This window comes from Accipiter gentilis, chromosome 6, assembly GCF_929443795.1.
Source record: "Accipiter gentilis chromosome 6, bAccGen1.1, whole genome shotgun sequence".
Taxonomy (NCBI): Eukaryota; Metazoa; Chordata; class Aves; order Accipitriformes; family Accipitridae; genus Astur; species Astur gentilis.
Genome location: NC_064885.1, coordinates 35,779,751 through 35,794,329, shown reverse-complemented (window position 1 = coordinate 35,794,329; position 14,579 = coordinate 35,779,751). Strand labels below are relative to the sequence as shown.

Genomic DNA, 14,579 nt, shown 5'->3' with positions numbered 1-14,579 from the left:
GAGCCAAGTGTTGCCTTTTTCAAATCCAGTCAGTAAACAACAGTTCCACAAAAATTGCATAGTAGACTGAGTGCTTTTCTCATCTAACCTATTGGAAGAAATGATCTAACAATAATGGAACCCGCCTTTCTTATAGACAGAGTAGATCGTGTTTAAAACCCTTCAAGTTGTATAATGGGTATTTTAATCCTCCAACTATTTCTGCAGAAAGTAGATAATGTACCACATACAAATTGAGTGTAAACAGGTACAAATCCCCAAAGCAGAATTTCGCCTACTTCTATACTAGTTATTCCTCTGTGTTCACAGAATGAAGATACTCCTTTTAATAGTACTTTGAGGCAAGGAACAATGCTTCCTACTGTGAAAGATTCTAACCAAAATCCTGATTGCACTGAAATTAATGGTATCTTTATAATTTGATTTTACTGGAACTAGGATTTCAGGATTTCACTGGATGGGGAATAGATGAACATAGAGTAGCACCTTTTTTAAATGAATCTTGCAGTTCATGAGTACATAGTGTCATGATCCTCCGCCAGTAATAAGTATTAATAAAAAGGTGACATAGGACAGAAATCTGTGATTAATTTCTTCTTTTGAAATGATGCTTCTCATATTTCAGAAATTTCAGAAATTATTTTACTGCCCATAAAAACAAATTCTGATTGACTGCCCAAAACTAAAACTGGAGGGAGACAAATGGTAACCAGATGCACTAAATAACTGTTTCTCCTGTTATTTAATAAGAACCTGTAAATATAGGTTGGAGCAGAATTTATTTAATGTCTGTAATATATTTATTTTGTCCTTTTATGAAAAGGATTTAATTATTTGAGGAGAAACAAATGACAAATGTAGAACTCTTAAGCAGTGATTCTATTGCTTTTCAAGAAGTGTCAGTTATAAAGAACAAAAAAACCCATAAAAAATATAGATGCATAATTGTTTCTGAGTAGTAAACTTAGAGTATTCTGTAAAGTATTAGCAGGTTTTGATACGTATGTATTTAATTGTCAGTTGAAGTGGGAATGATAGTGCAGCCATCATCTCAGTGGTTTCAAAATAAAACATAAACCAGAATATGTTATGTAAATGTCAGTGAAAAAACTAACAGTGCTAAGTTTCCACTTGTAGCTGAGTGTAAATGTGTTTCTTTTGTGCTCCTTTCTGACCACTGTCCAGAAGATTATGCAATTGAAGCAACTACTTTCTTGTCTGCTGAAATGCTAGGTAGGATTTTAATTTTTAGAACTGATGACTTGGCAAGAAAGACTCGAAATCAAAGAACGCCTGTCGGTAGTGATATATCAAAAGCACCATGCAGGCAGTCAACTCATCATAGCTGAAAAAAAAGTTGATTGTTTATTGTGTATGAGTGTAAGCCAAGCATTCCATTTCCTTGTGAATATAGCTGTACGAAACTCAGTAAAAACCTTCCTATTCCCATGTCTTTTATTTGCAATTCTTCTGCCAATTGCAACTGTCCACTGGGCGCACTATGTACATACATTTTAGCCATTTGACAAACTTTGTCTTGATATGCGTAGTCTTTCTAGTCTGTGTCTATCATGTCTGGTTGGCCATTTCAGTAACATAATCCTTCTGCTCCCTAATTCTGCAAATGGCACTTACACCAGATGGAACTTGAGCAAGTTTGTGTGCAAGAAGGAACAGTAAATATTCTCATTTGTAAATTCACATAAAATTACTTTGCTTGGTGCTTAGCAAATACACAGAATATATATGCAACAATGTGAATGTTTTTTCTGTGATAATTAATGAGTCTGAGTTAATTACTTGGAATTTTATTTGAAACTTTATTTCTGATATTTGTCAGTGACTATTTGAGAAAAAGGCAGTGAAATTTTGTTACTCTTTGCCAACTATAAACCACTTTGGAAATAAGCATTCATTTTTCATGTACTGGCAGGAAAAAGTACTTAACTCATCAAACGACCATCTTATTTCCTTGCTCAGTGAATTTAGCAATATGCTTCTGCATATCTTTGACTAGCCATTATCCAGTGATGTCACCTATTTGGAAACTCTTTGCTGGCATCACTCCTGAAATTCTGAAATATGAGTAGCAGAGTGATGCTCAGTAAACTGCAGCACAGCAACTGCTAGCAACCAAGAGCTGCAAGGCTGTAATGATATTATCAAGTTGTGATGGAGTGTTCATGGACATCTGTCTGCCTGGTACATTGAGGGATGCAAATCACAGCCATGATGATCTGAGATGGGACAGGAACCCCAGCAATCAGATCCTGAAGTAGTTTTATGAGCCTGAATTAACCCAGAAATAATTTTGTGACTCAGTCTACTAGAAGGGACATAGGACTGACTATAAGACATGGGTTTATGATCCCTTCAAAGAAAACAGTCCAAAGTGAGTTCAGTCCTGACTAGGACTGCAAAACAGAGCGCTGAGCTCCTTTTATTTAAGAGAATATGCTCTAAATAATGACCATTGCATTTATTTTTGGAGCTCAGGAAAGAAAAGTGAGCTGGTGGTAGTATGGAGAAAAAGCTGTATCCTGGCTCTGCTGAGGTCAGGGAAAATATCCCTACTGGTTCTGATGGGTTCTAGTTTACATACTCATGCACACTCACTTCAGCTGTTATTAAAATAAATTTAAGCTTCCTGTTACACAATGTTAACAGAGCTGGTGATTTCAAACCCTAGGTGCCTGCTTATAGGAACATGAATACAAGATGGGGAAAAGCTTCAATGTTTTAGCATGAACCACTGAGTTTAGCTGTATGGGGGAAATAAATTTCCTCTGATTATTAAGGTTTTACATGTAGTAAAATTATCAGTTCAGCTGAGTGGGAGACTTGATAAGGCAGCTGGCAGAGAGAGTATTCAAACTGTAGAGCTCAGCTCTACAAGTAGTCGAAACGATGTTTCGGACTAGGCAACAGAAGTGAGACTAATTTGTTAGTACCTGTATGGTGCTCTTAGCACAATGTTGCTGAAGCTGTGAAGACAATCAAGTCCTCTACAGCCATAACAGGAAGACTTTCGACTTCTTGAAGTTGAGGATTTGGGTCTTACTGAACAAGAGTCAGGGTTTTTTCTGCTGAAGTCAGAGAAATTTCAGAAGACAAGGAGGGTGTTGTTGCTAGGTTATTGAGGTTCAGTCTTCTGCTCTCACAGGCAGCATGTCACACACAGTCTTTCATAAATTGATTGTGTTTCATCTTTAAATTAGTTTTTTTGCCTCCACTATTCCAGTTGGAAGGCTATTGGAAATCTTGATTGCTCTAATGATCAGAAACCTTCTTCTAATTTCCAACCTAAATTTATTCACAGCCGGTTAATATCCATTTGTTCCCATGCCAGTTTTGTCCTTAGCTAATTTAGGTTTTTCCGTATCTGGTGTTTATCTCCCTGATGCATTTACATGCTGTGATTATGCTCCTGCTGAGCCGTCATTTTGCTCAACAAAATTAACCAAAACCCTTTTGGTCTCTTCTCATAAGATAGACTTTCCCTTCTTGATCATCCTCCTTTGGACCTGTTTCCATGCCTCTCTTCTTGACTGAACTGTACAAGATTCTCAGTTGAAATTTGCTGGTGGCATTGATATTTTCCTTACTAATCTGGAAAAAAACTCTTCTAATAATAGAAATGCCTGTCTTTTTTATGGCTATATCATATTGATAACTTATAGTCATCTTGTATGTATGTGCAAGTCTTTCTTCTTAATCATTTATAAATAATAGTTTACAGCTTAGGGTAGACATTTTTTTTGTTATTGATGTTCAAGAGCATATTGTGCTGTTAAATTTAATCGTATTTGTATTGGTGAAGTTCACACAGTTCCCTCTGCATAGTGACCTGAAACTCATCAGTACTAATGAAGTTTCCCAATACTGATGATGTTTCTCAGCATTGAGTAATCAACAAGCATAGTCAACATCTTCCTCTTTCTAGTATGCTTATGGATGAAACATCAGACATCACTACCAACAATCATCCACAAAGACCCTCCCTATTAAGCCTTCCTCAGTCTGACAGTCCTTCCTTTAATGCTCTATTTTTCACTTCCCCATGAATGAGCTTCTTGCCCTCTTTACAGATTTTCTACTATTCCTTACTTTCTCAAGCTTCACTAATAATTTCTTTTGTGACACCCTAACAAAAGATCATATAGCTCAAGTCAGTTACATCTCCCTTGCCTATTGCCTAAACCCACAGTTATGATAACAGAAAATGCTGTCAAGTTTGCCTGACGTTATCTTCTCTTGATAAATGCAAATAGCATTTTTTCCATTTTTCTGTGTATGTTTATTTTGCTTAAAGTCTGTCCCCTAAAACCTTGCAGATTATGCATAGCCATGTGGGTTGTTAGTTGTCTTACCATTTTTCTCACCTTATCTTAAATCTTGACGTATTTTTCTATCATCCTGTCGTATGACACTATGTCTGGTTTCATAACTAGGCTATTAAATATTTGCTACCAAGTCTTCCATTTCATACACTAGTTCCGTCATCAGTTTGGGATAGAGATTGTACAGTGTACCTCCTCATGAGCTTTTGCTTCACACATCTGTAATAATTGCAGGATTCATACCCTCATAACCATTTTTGGTTTGCACCGCAAATTAGGTTATCCATAATATTAATGCCACTTTGAATATGTTTTGCTTCCACCCCCTTCTTAATCATGTGGCTGAAAAACTTTCAATAGTTGTTTTAATATACTTTCAAGATCTAAATAAGCTTTACTTAGGCAACTTGTACTTTTTTCTTCTGCCTTTGAGGAGCACTTTATCTCCATTCCTTGTGTGTTCTTGGCTTAGTCTTAACATTTTAACAATTGAAAATATTAGTTCTGAAGCTTACAAAATTCCCCCCACACACTTTCTTGGAATCCAGGCTCCTAACGTGACCAACACCTTTGGTTTTCTATCTTTCCTGAACAGCACGTAATTTTTTATGGTGAGTGCTCCAGGGATAAGTGTTCTTTCACTGTTTTTATGTAGTGTCCAGCTGTTTTCTAATAATTCGGATCCCTTTGTTTTGTTGCATAGGTTCAGGCAAACCTATGCATCCCTCCCATTTTTATATACCTTGCCATATTGTGTACATTACCTGGATTAAATACAGTTACAATATTAACAATGTTTTCTACTGTTCAGAAGAACAACAGCACTTGTTTCCTAGTTTCCGTTCTTTTGCTTTATTTTTTGCTCTGTTGTGCATCATCGTTTTCCTCCTTTCATTTATCTAACATTCTTCTTTGTATTCCTTTTTCAAAGCCTTCTTAAAATTGTCCTGGTTCTTGGAAGGAGTGTTAGATGATGAACAGCAAAAGATGAAAGATCTCATCTACATCTGAAGCCTGTAACTGAAAAGTTATCTTCCTTGTTAAACTTTAGTGAATGACAGCAGAAATAACTTGTCACTTTGATGAGACACATGTCAAGCTACACTTGTTATTATTTCATTAATCGCTTCTATGACATTTCTGTCATTACTTCTGTGACAATAGTGTCTAAGGCCTTAGTGAAGACTAAGGCCTTCCTTCTACTTTACATAAATAATATTAATCTGTTCTTCTGTGTAAAATTCCAGATACTGACTTTTTTTCAGATCTTCCTATTAGGGGATACTCCCTTAGATTTTTAAAAGCTGTGACAGATTACTATCGCATCAAAATGCGATGCTTTATCTCAGTTTTACATAACACTCAAAAATATTCCAAAAGCTTCTATTTACTATAGTCTTTGCTTCATCCTACCTTAATATTAGGAAACTTGACCTCAGTAAATTCTGTGACCTTAAATTCTAATATTCAGTGTTGCTTATTGAGAAACAGATCTCTTTATTCCAGGGTAGGCTTAAACAGGCAAGTATTATCTTTTAACTGACTTTTAATGAACAGTGAGTAAGAGTTCCTGAACCTTTTTCTTGATACAGGTACCAGTTAGAAAACATTGAATTAGAAAATGCAATTTGTAACCGCTTTTCTGCGCCTATTCAGGACATGCTGTATTCTCTACTTTACCCTGTAACTTTGGAACACGACTGGTGATGTTAGGAAGACAGTAATATGTAAAAAAGGCTTGGAAGCCATTTATTCTCTTATTTAGATCTGTATAATTTCCACTTTAATTCATTCATGTAAAGATAGATACAGCTGGCTCTAATGTTGGTAAGCCAAATTTTAAAGTTTATTTCTTCAGCTTTTGAAAACTAGTCTATAAAGTGAAATGACTGATCTAAGGAGGGGGGGGGGGGAAATACAAAGAAAAATTTGACTGGTCCTAAAATAAATGCATGTCAAAATCATTCTGAACTTTTCATTTCTAAATGTCAGTGGATAAGAGTATTTGAATTTCTTTTACGTATCTCATAACAGAAAACAAAGTCTTAATGCAATCAAGAAAGATTGTTTGTCTGAATTCATTGCACAGTACTTATCACATAGGCTTTCGCTATTATACTGACAGATTCTAAATGCATAGCTGTTATTTTGTATGTTAATTGAAAAATGCTGTCCAAAGATGTTTGTATTCATGTAACTTGTATTATATTCAACATCCATGTTAGGACAAGAAGCGTTTTAAGGAATCGATATGAAATTAACAGTGGCAAGTTACCAGAAGATAGTAGACTGCTCTAAGACAAGTATGAGACAGTAGAGTGTTCCCTTATTTTACAAAGAAAGTCACAAAGACTGTAGTGCGGTTATTTTTCTCTAGGGATTGCCAAAATAGATAAGCATGTGAGAAAAGAGAGTTTGTGGAGACTGGTCTACCCTACAAACATGTTTTAGTGGCTGGAGGCAAAAAGTCAGGTTGCTCTTTTAAAGCCTGCTACTTCCCTTTTCTTGGTGGTCCCCTATTGTCTCCTAATCTAGATTTAGTTTGTGAGCAGCCAGCTCTGCTGGCAGCCATCAGTTTGCTGCTTTTCTACTCGTGACAGTGAACTTCACTGTGGAACATTTTTGTCTTGTGACCAAGTGCTGCTGAGAGGTGACCCAGACCCTGCTGCACGTAGCATGCAGTCATGACATGGGTACTCTTGGATGCCCTACTGTAGGCAGCATGAATGAAACTGAAAGCAGTGCAAATGTGGTAGGAGGCAAAACATTTCAAGAAAGCCGTCAAACCCAGATAAGGAGGAGAAAATGAACAAATAGGACAGAGTAAGAGAAGAAACACTGGCAAATCTGTCCGAGTGTCTTGATAGGCCATGGGGAAGTGGAGGAAGGAAACTTGGGGCTTACATCTATTATGCCAACCTGACAGGAGTTTAATCAAAAATGTTTGGGAGGAACTGCAGTAATGCTGAGACGTGACTAATCAAGCAAAGTTTGGAAAAAAATCACATTCAGGGACTATGTTAAACTTTGGGTTTTGTTTTCTATTCATGGGGATAGCTAATCTGATGAGACATGTTTTTCTTCCATTCAGTATAATAAGTTTCAATTACTTGATATTTTAGAATTTACTTTGTTTATATGCAAATAAACCATTGGAAGTGAAACTCATGCACCAATGACTCAGAATTTCAAAAGCCTCAGAAGAAAGCAATGAAATATCATACTGTTCACAATAATTGTAACCTGGTAGAAGAATTTGCTGAATATGGTCTTTATGATCCTTAGGCATCCTTAGGCATTTTGTTAGTAATGTTATTGGACAATGATGAAAACGCGTAACTGCGGAAAGTCACCTCCTAGTTTACATGTCATGGCACCCGATTTGGAAGACAACTACTTCTCTCAGTTTTGCAGTATCAGCTATTTCTGAAATAGACTTTGCAAACTTGCATTCTCTGATACAAACAACTGGTAGACACTTCCTGTGCTGGGTATGTAAGAAAAAAAAAAAAGCTGGCCAGATTCATTCTAAGTACTATTCCAATGTTTTTACCATTTTTATTTCTAACTATTGCAAAAAGGGTAGCAAATTAAACTAGATAGATACTTTTAAACAGATGGTTTAGCCATCAAACCCCTTTTTTAAAAGTTTTCGGACAATGAGCTTGTTTAGAAAAAGATTATCATCAATTAGAAATTATTTTCTACAGATGAATGTTTATGAGACTGCATTTCCTAAAGGGAACTCTAAATTTCTGTATGTGGTTATCTTTCCCATCCTTTCGTGCACCTTGTCCTACTTGGGTATTTCATCCTGATCTAGCTTGTGGACTTTTTTCCAACTTTTTGACCTCCTTTGCATAGCAGTTTCATCTACATTCTTCCATTCTGAGACTGCTGGCCTGCCTTTTTCACTCTCTGGTATATTAACAGTGGGTCCCATTAACTAATTAGTTTTCAAACAAGCATAAACCTAAACTTTCAAACAAGTGTAAGCTAAGTAATCAAAATAGACTCTCTCTCTCCCTCCCATCTCTGCCCCAGAGATCTTCATGCAGCTGAGTATTTTGCTATTGATCATCAAGCCTTGGTTTTAGTAGTTGTACAGGGTGCATTTTAGGGTATTTGAAAACATGATTAAAAAAAAAATAACTGATATTCAAGCTTAGCCTACATGCTAGGTAGTCAGAGCAGACAACGTAGATGGGGCAAAATGGCTGCATGGAAAGGTGACTGGGCTTGCTGAACCTATATGATGAAGCTAGAAGTAAAATCCAGGTTTCTAGATGTGTAGTTTAAAGAACTAGCAACTGCATCATGCTGTCATAAATTGTGACAATAGTGGTAGATTTAAAAAAAAAATACAGCATCATTTCTTGAGTAAACAGTGCCTCTTTTGTGAAAGCTATATACTGGGTTTAGACTAACATATTTATATAAATGAACGACAGTGCTAGGGACTGTTTCTTTTCTGTGTTTTGAATGAATTTAATTCCAGAATAGAGGGACGGATCCTTATTTAGTTAGTAAGAGTTCCTCTTAATTTGCATTCAGCAAAAATACACTGCGTGCCAAGAGTTTCAGAGCCTTTGCAAGATTTTCTGCTAGGTTCTTGTAAAACTGCCTAACAGCTTCAAGGAACACTTCTCTATCGGCATTACAAACACTCACGATTTGTACAGTTTCAGTACGTGTCTTAGCCAAAAGCAGTATATCACCTACTTTCTTTGAATGAACTTCTTTCAATGAAAGCAAGCTCATTATTTTTAGCTTATTTCATTTATAAGCAGTTCATAATCTGCTGTTCAAAACCTGAAAAGCTACTAGTGAATAACTGGAAAATATCAAGGCAAAATGGAAAACATACCATTGTAAACACTACCCTAGTATTGTGAATACTTCTAGAAAAGGCTTGTAATAATGAAAAATTATGAGTTTATCATGATGGAATTTCTGCTAGGCTAGGAGTTATGATTCATTGACATCAGTAGGGATCAGATAGCATTCCAGCTATATGCCCAGATTTTTAGAATTTTGTAGCTTTAAAGTTATTAAGTTTATGTTGATCATAACAGCTGAGCATAGATTCAATTTAGCATTGAATTTAATTTTATGTTGTGCATATTCTTTGTGGGCGGTTTTATTCACGTACAAAACGCATAGCTGAGAGATTACTTTTTTATTCATAATTGATTAATAGCTTGGGTTTTATTTATTTTAGGTGCCAGTGTAACCAACACTATTACAGTATTTTTAATAGGTTACCAAATAAGTGAAGATGGGACTTGCATCTGCAGCTAATCTTGAGACAGTTCTGCTTCACTTCTCCCAGTGAGTTAGTTAGCTGTGTCTTAAGTGTTGGGAAATCAGTGCAAAAATGTTTTTTATAACTTCTAAAATATTTAGCAATGCTTTTCAGGCCCAGTAAAACATGTGAAGCTCTTGAGGTTTCATCTTGCAAGAATTTTCATGTGTTCATAGCTATTTTTCTGTAGACCTACTACGATCATAGGTCAGTGCTTGACGACTGAAATCTTACTGAAATGTGAATGACTAATAGAGATCATTTCATGTAAATATGAACTGCTAATGGTAGGATGTTAAATATGTTCAATAATACAGAACACAACACAACAATTAAGGACATGATGTTGATTGCCTATGCAATTAAAAGTTTAGGAGACCAACTATCTCATCTGGAACTTGGCCAAAGCATCATGACTAACAAGCCTGTTCTTGCAAAAAATTGCCAGAGGAACTCTGATAGCCATGTGTGGTCAAGATTTCTGCTTTGTGTAAATGAAACCATCTCAAAACATAACACTACCATACATAAACTCCCATGCCAACATTTGGCAAAGCACTACTTCTGTTCAAACATTTGTGGTGGAGAAAGCTGACTATATACAGCATCAAGACAAACAGGTTTGAAAGCATTTATTTTTAATTTCCTAGGAAGCCAAATGCTGCTGAAAATCCCATTCTATGATTGTAATTTATCCTACATCCATTTATATAACTTTCATAAAAGTCAATGGGAGGGACTGGTACCAGGTATTATAATATACTGTAAAAACTTCAAAAACATCTTATTGTTGGTTGTTAAAATGATAGACATTTTAGAACAGTGACTGTGGGATGAACTCAGTTTATGTTCTGCTTCCATCTGGCCTGCTACTGTTTCCGTGAAGAAGATGGAAACCAGCATGCATTGGGTTGCACACATTGTCCTAAGAGAGAAATACTCTCTCTCACACCTGTATAGTTGAGCATTTAGACTGGGTTCTTTTGCCAGATCTGTGTAATCCCAGGGTGTGCTCCTGTAACCATCAGGTTTGCCCCATTGGAGCCTAAGTTTACTGAATTAAACAGGACTTCTTACATAACAGAAATTGCATGTTTGTAGGCAAATAGATAGCCTCTGCATCTCATCTAAGTTCTCTTTCTTGTGCAAAAGCCCCACCTTAAAGGCTCAGGCTTCAGGAGGTAGCTATGTGCCTTAGAACCTATGCCAGTCCCTGTTATGTTTTAGACAGTTAACTGTGTAAATGGAACAGGCTGGTAAATACAGCTAAATCAAATGCTTATGCTTATTATGATAGTGAAATAGCTTTGAAAGAGCTCCTGTGGCACTGTACTTCTCTGCATCCTATTTGTGTTTGTGGTGCGAGCTCTGTGGAAGGCCACTTTGCCTTTCTCCTACTATTTTATGTGAAAGTGTGCAGTGCACAACTAACACAAAAGATAGTCCTATAAAGGTACCTGGAAATGTAAAGACAGTGGTTGAACCAGTAACATAGTTTCTTTTTAGATGTTTTGTCTTTTATTTTCTTTTTTTTTTTACTGTCTTTGGAATTTTAGCTTAGGACATCTTCAGTGTTTCTGTGTTGTGAGGATCCATTTATAAAACAGTAAGAGGGAAATCTAAACATAGGTCTTTGGAATAAATTAAGTAATTTTCTGTGATTCAGAAAAAAACCCCCTAATCTGTACCATACACTAAGAATTAAGAAGAGATACACATGGCCTGATGTAGTAATGTACTTTAGCTGCTTGCTGGACTTCAGCAGTGCTTAAATACAAAGTTTATTTCATCTACGCTTGCAGACTTTACTGAGCTTAGTCAGAAATTCCCCACTGAAGCTGATAATGCTTGATGCCTATTGAAGATGGGTAAATTCTCAATCTCTGTAATTATGCTTATTACATTGTTACAGTTGCTAATGTTGTCACCTTTCAGAAGTCTTCCAAGAATTAGCTGAGTTACAGTAGGTTATTAGTAAAACATTGGCTCTCTCTAAACATCTTTTAAAGTAATTGGACTAAGGAATTATTTCTGTAGGTTTTACTTTTACATTTGAGAACAAAACACTAGGAAAAAGGGAAATGATGACTGGCATTCTAAATCAGATCCTACATTTGATCACAATAACTTCAGAAGTGTCTTTGCCTTAAAGAGTGTAGGATCAGGTGTTATATATTGGCATATCATTTTGCATTTGGATCTGTAAAGTTAGATGCTTATGTGCCCAGGTAGGGACCAGCTAAACACTCCAGTTTCACTTTAAAAAGCAGCAGCTCTGTGAGTGCTCAGTGTCTTTTAAACCAAAATTATTACTGTTTAGGAGTCCAGGTATTGACTTAGGTGCCTAAATTATTCCACCCAAGTCTGGATAATTTTATGGTTCACCTTATTTTAGATTGGCAGGTAATTGCAAATGGTTTTCCTTAAGTTAGTAGAAGTCTTACCAGAAGTCTTGGAGATATTAAGGAAGGACCTATAATGCTTAGGATGCGTCTACATTTTTGTTACCATGTGGTTTGATACTGTACTTGTATGGTAACTTTGATAGTTTGTGTTCCAACATGGTTTAATAAACATTACAGTAGATCATTTCATTGCAAAGAAATTAGCTCTTTATTGTCGTTTTATGACTCACTTAAAGGCTCTAATTAAGAATATAGTAAACATGAAAATTTCTCTGAATGCTTTAGGCTTTTTTAGGTGTTATCTGAAGAACATTAATGCTTCCTGCTAGGACAGAAATATATTTAAAAGTTTGGTTGATGAACTCAGGTGGGTTTTTATTTTTAACAATGATGAGTGTACTTAATATGAATAGTATTTCTAATTCAGCAAACTTTTAAACAGAATTTGGTTAGAATTTGATTACATTTGGGCTACAAAAGTAAAATATTTTGAAAGAAAAAAAATTAAAGGACATCAGTCACAACATATTTGCATGTTTAGACCTGATTTTTCTATTGCAAGTTTGATTTCAGCCTTTTAATGACTCAGAAAATTTACAGTGCTGCCAGACACCTCAATATTCCATTACACTTCCTTTTAAAAAGTGTTGTACGTTTGTCAAAACCTTGCAATATATTACTCATAGCAAAGAACTTCTGGTTTCTTAAGGGTATAAATACCTATTTGGCAATGTCCAATTCAGTATCGTTAGTTATAGAGTTGTTTTTGTGTTACCATAAAACAATGCATTCTTTAACCTTATTATCAGAAATAAATAGTAATACGTATACTCCTGCCACTGATTACATTTCTTGTTAAAACCTGTTTTCTCTCCTATCACAAGCAATATTATGACACATTATTTATCATTGTTGAGATCAGATGACACAAACATGAAAGAGTAACTGGTATCATTCAGTTCTGGAAAGCAGAGTGCTGAATCAGAGTCCTCACTTAACTCATATACATTGTACACAAGCCTGTGTTTGACATTGACTTAAGCTTAATGTCCCTGATGACCACTCAACAGATTTTTAAATGCTGTGCAGAATCACACCAAACAGAAGTGGTCAGCTTACACTTACTAAAAGTGCAGTTTCTCTGTAAACAGCCTTAGTAATAACAACACTACATGCCAGGCTGGTGCCACTGCACATGATAAAAGCATTTGATCATTCCTGGCAACGAACACAAAGCCAGATTTGGGTCCAAAAGCAAAGAAATTAACTTGGGAGATCAGTGTAAACCTTTACCCCACTTTGGCATTTCCTCCTCCTTCAAAATAGACTTGGCCTTCCAAGGAAGAGCCATGTGAAGGAGAGCAGGAATCAAGGTTAAAGTCATCACGTCCAAGGCACTAATACGGTTTTATCGGGGAGAAGCATTTTCAGCTATGGCGATGTGGATCAATAGGATCATGAGGCAAGATTTCTGCCTGAAATGTTGAAGCCACTTAGACATGTGTTTCAGTTCATTCTACAAAGTCATTCTGGGGCTCAGCAAAATCAATCCTCATCCCACGTTGGGAGGGACGAATAGAAATCCATCACCTCTAAACACAACACACTGTGCAAATTGACGGCTTAAGTGTGGCACGAAATTTTTGCAGATTTTGCAAAGCAAGTGCTCCGTCTTTTCCCTTATTGTTTGCCCTTCACTTGACATACAGGAAGAGATGCATCAAGAGGATGACAGGAGACATGTGTCACTTAAAGCATGCCATAACAATGTTTGCCCTGGAATGCTCCCTTGAATCTGTTTGAACAAGCAGGCATCATAAATGAATAAATATAGACAAAACTTCACCTAGTTACAAAGTTGATAGAACCCCTTTTCCATCCTCCCCCTTGATCCGAGGTAGCCCCAGGCAAGCTATTCCCTTCAGCCCTGAGTTGGAGTGCCACGATCATACTGCACCAGTTCACTTGTTGCACGGTGCCAAGGTGGCATCTCCCCTCCGCTCAACCCACAGAAACTTCACAGAATCACGTTCCAGCGGAGCCCGTTCAAAGGGCTTCTCCTCTCCAGCCTGCTTGCAGCCTCTTACCTGCATGTGTCCCTGGTACATTCTGCTTTGTCTGGTTCAGGTGCCCCTCAGGCCGACAGGTTGTGTGTACGCTGGGGTGGGGGCACTTCTGTGCACTCGACTAAAAGAAAGAGGGGAAAGGAAAAAAAAAAAAAAAAAAAAAAAAAAGCCTAACCCTGAAAGAGCTATTTTTCGCAAAAGATTCAGTTTGTCCTGGACGTTCCTTTACTGCTTTCGGTTGCCCGGTGATCCGGGCTGCTTTCTTCTCTCCTCTCGCTTCCCTTCTGCCTCTCCCTGCCTCTCGCTCCCTTTTTAATGCGGTGCTGCAAACTGCAAAGGAGCTGTTCCTCGCGGGGTGCTGGGGGGAGGCGGGCCGGACCCAGGCGGCGGCGGCGGCGGCAGCGGCGGCTGCGGGGCCGCCGGGCGGGGAGCGCCGCGGGGCGGAGCGGAGCGGGGCCGCCCG

General features: G+C 37.2%; 1 protein-coding gene across 2 annotated transcripts in view; it reads right to left on the bottom strand.

Moving 5' to 3' along the window:
- PEX5L (peroxisomal biogenesis factor 5 like) overlaps positions 1-14,221 on the bottom strand; it is a 121,268-nt gene extending 107,047 nt beyond the window's left edge. For both annotated transcript variants that reach the window (XM_049802133.1, XM_049802136.1), the window contains exon 1: positions 14,138-14,221. In XM_049802133.1, coding sequence (XP_049658090.1) covers positions 14,138-14,158 — 21 coding nt within the window. In that variant the 5' untranslated portion in view covers positions 14,159-14,221. The remainder of the gene's footprint in view (positions 1-14,137) is intronic.
- Positions 14,222-14,579: the final 358 nt, after the last annotated feature.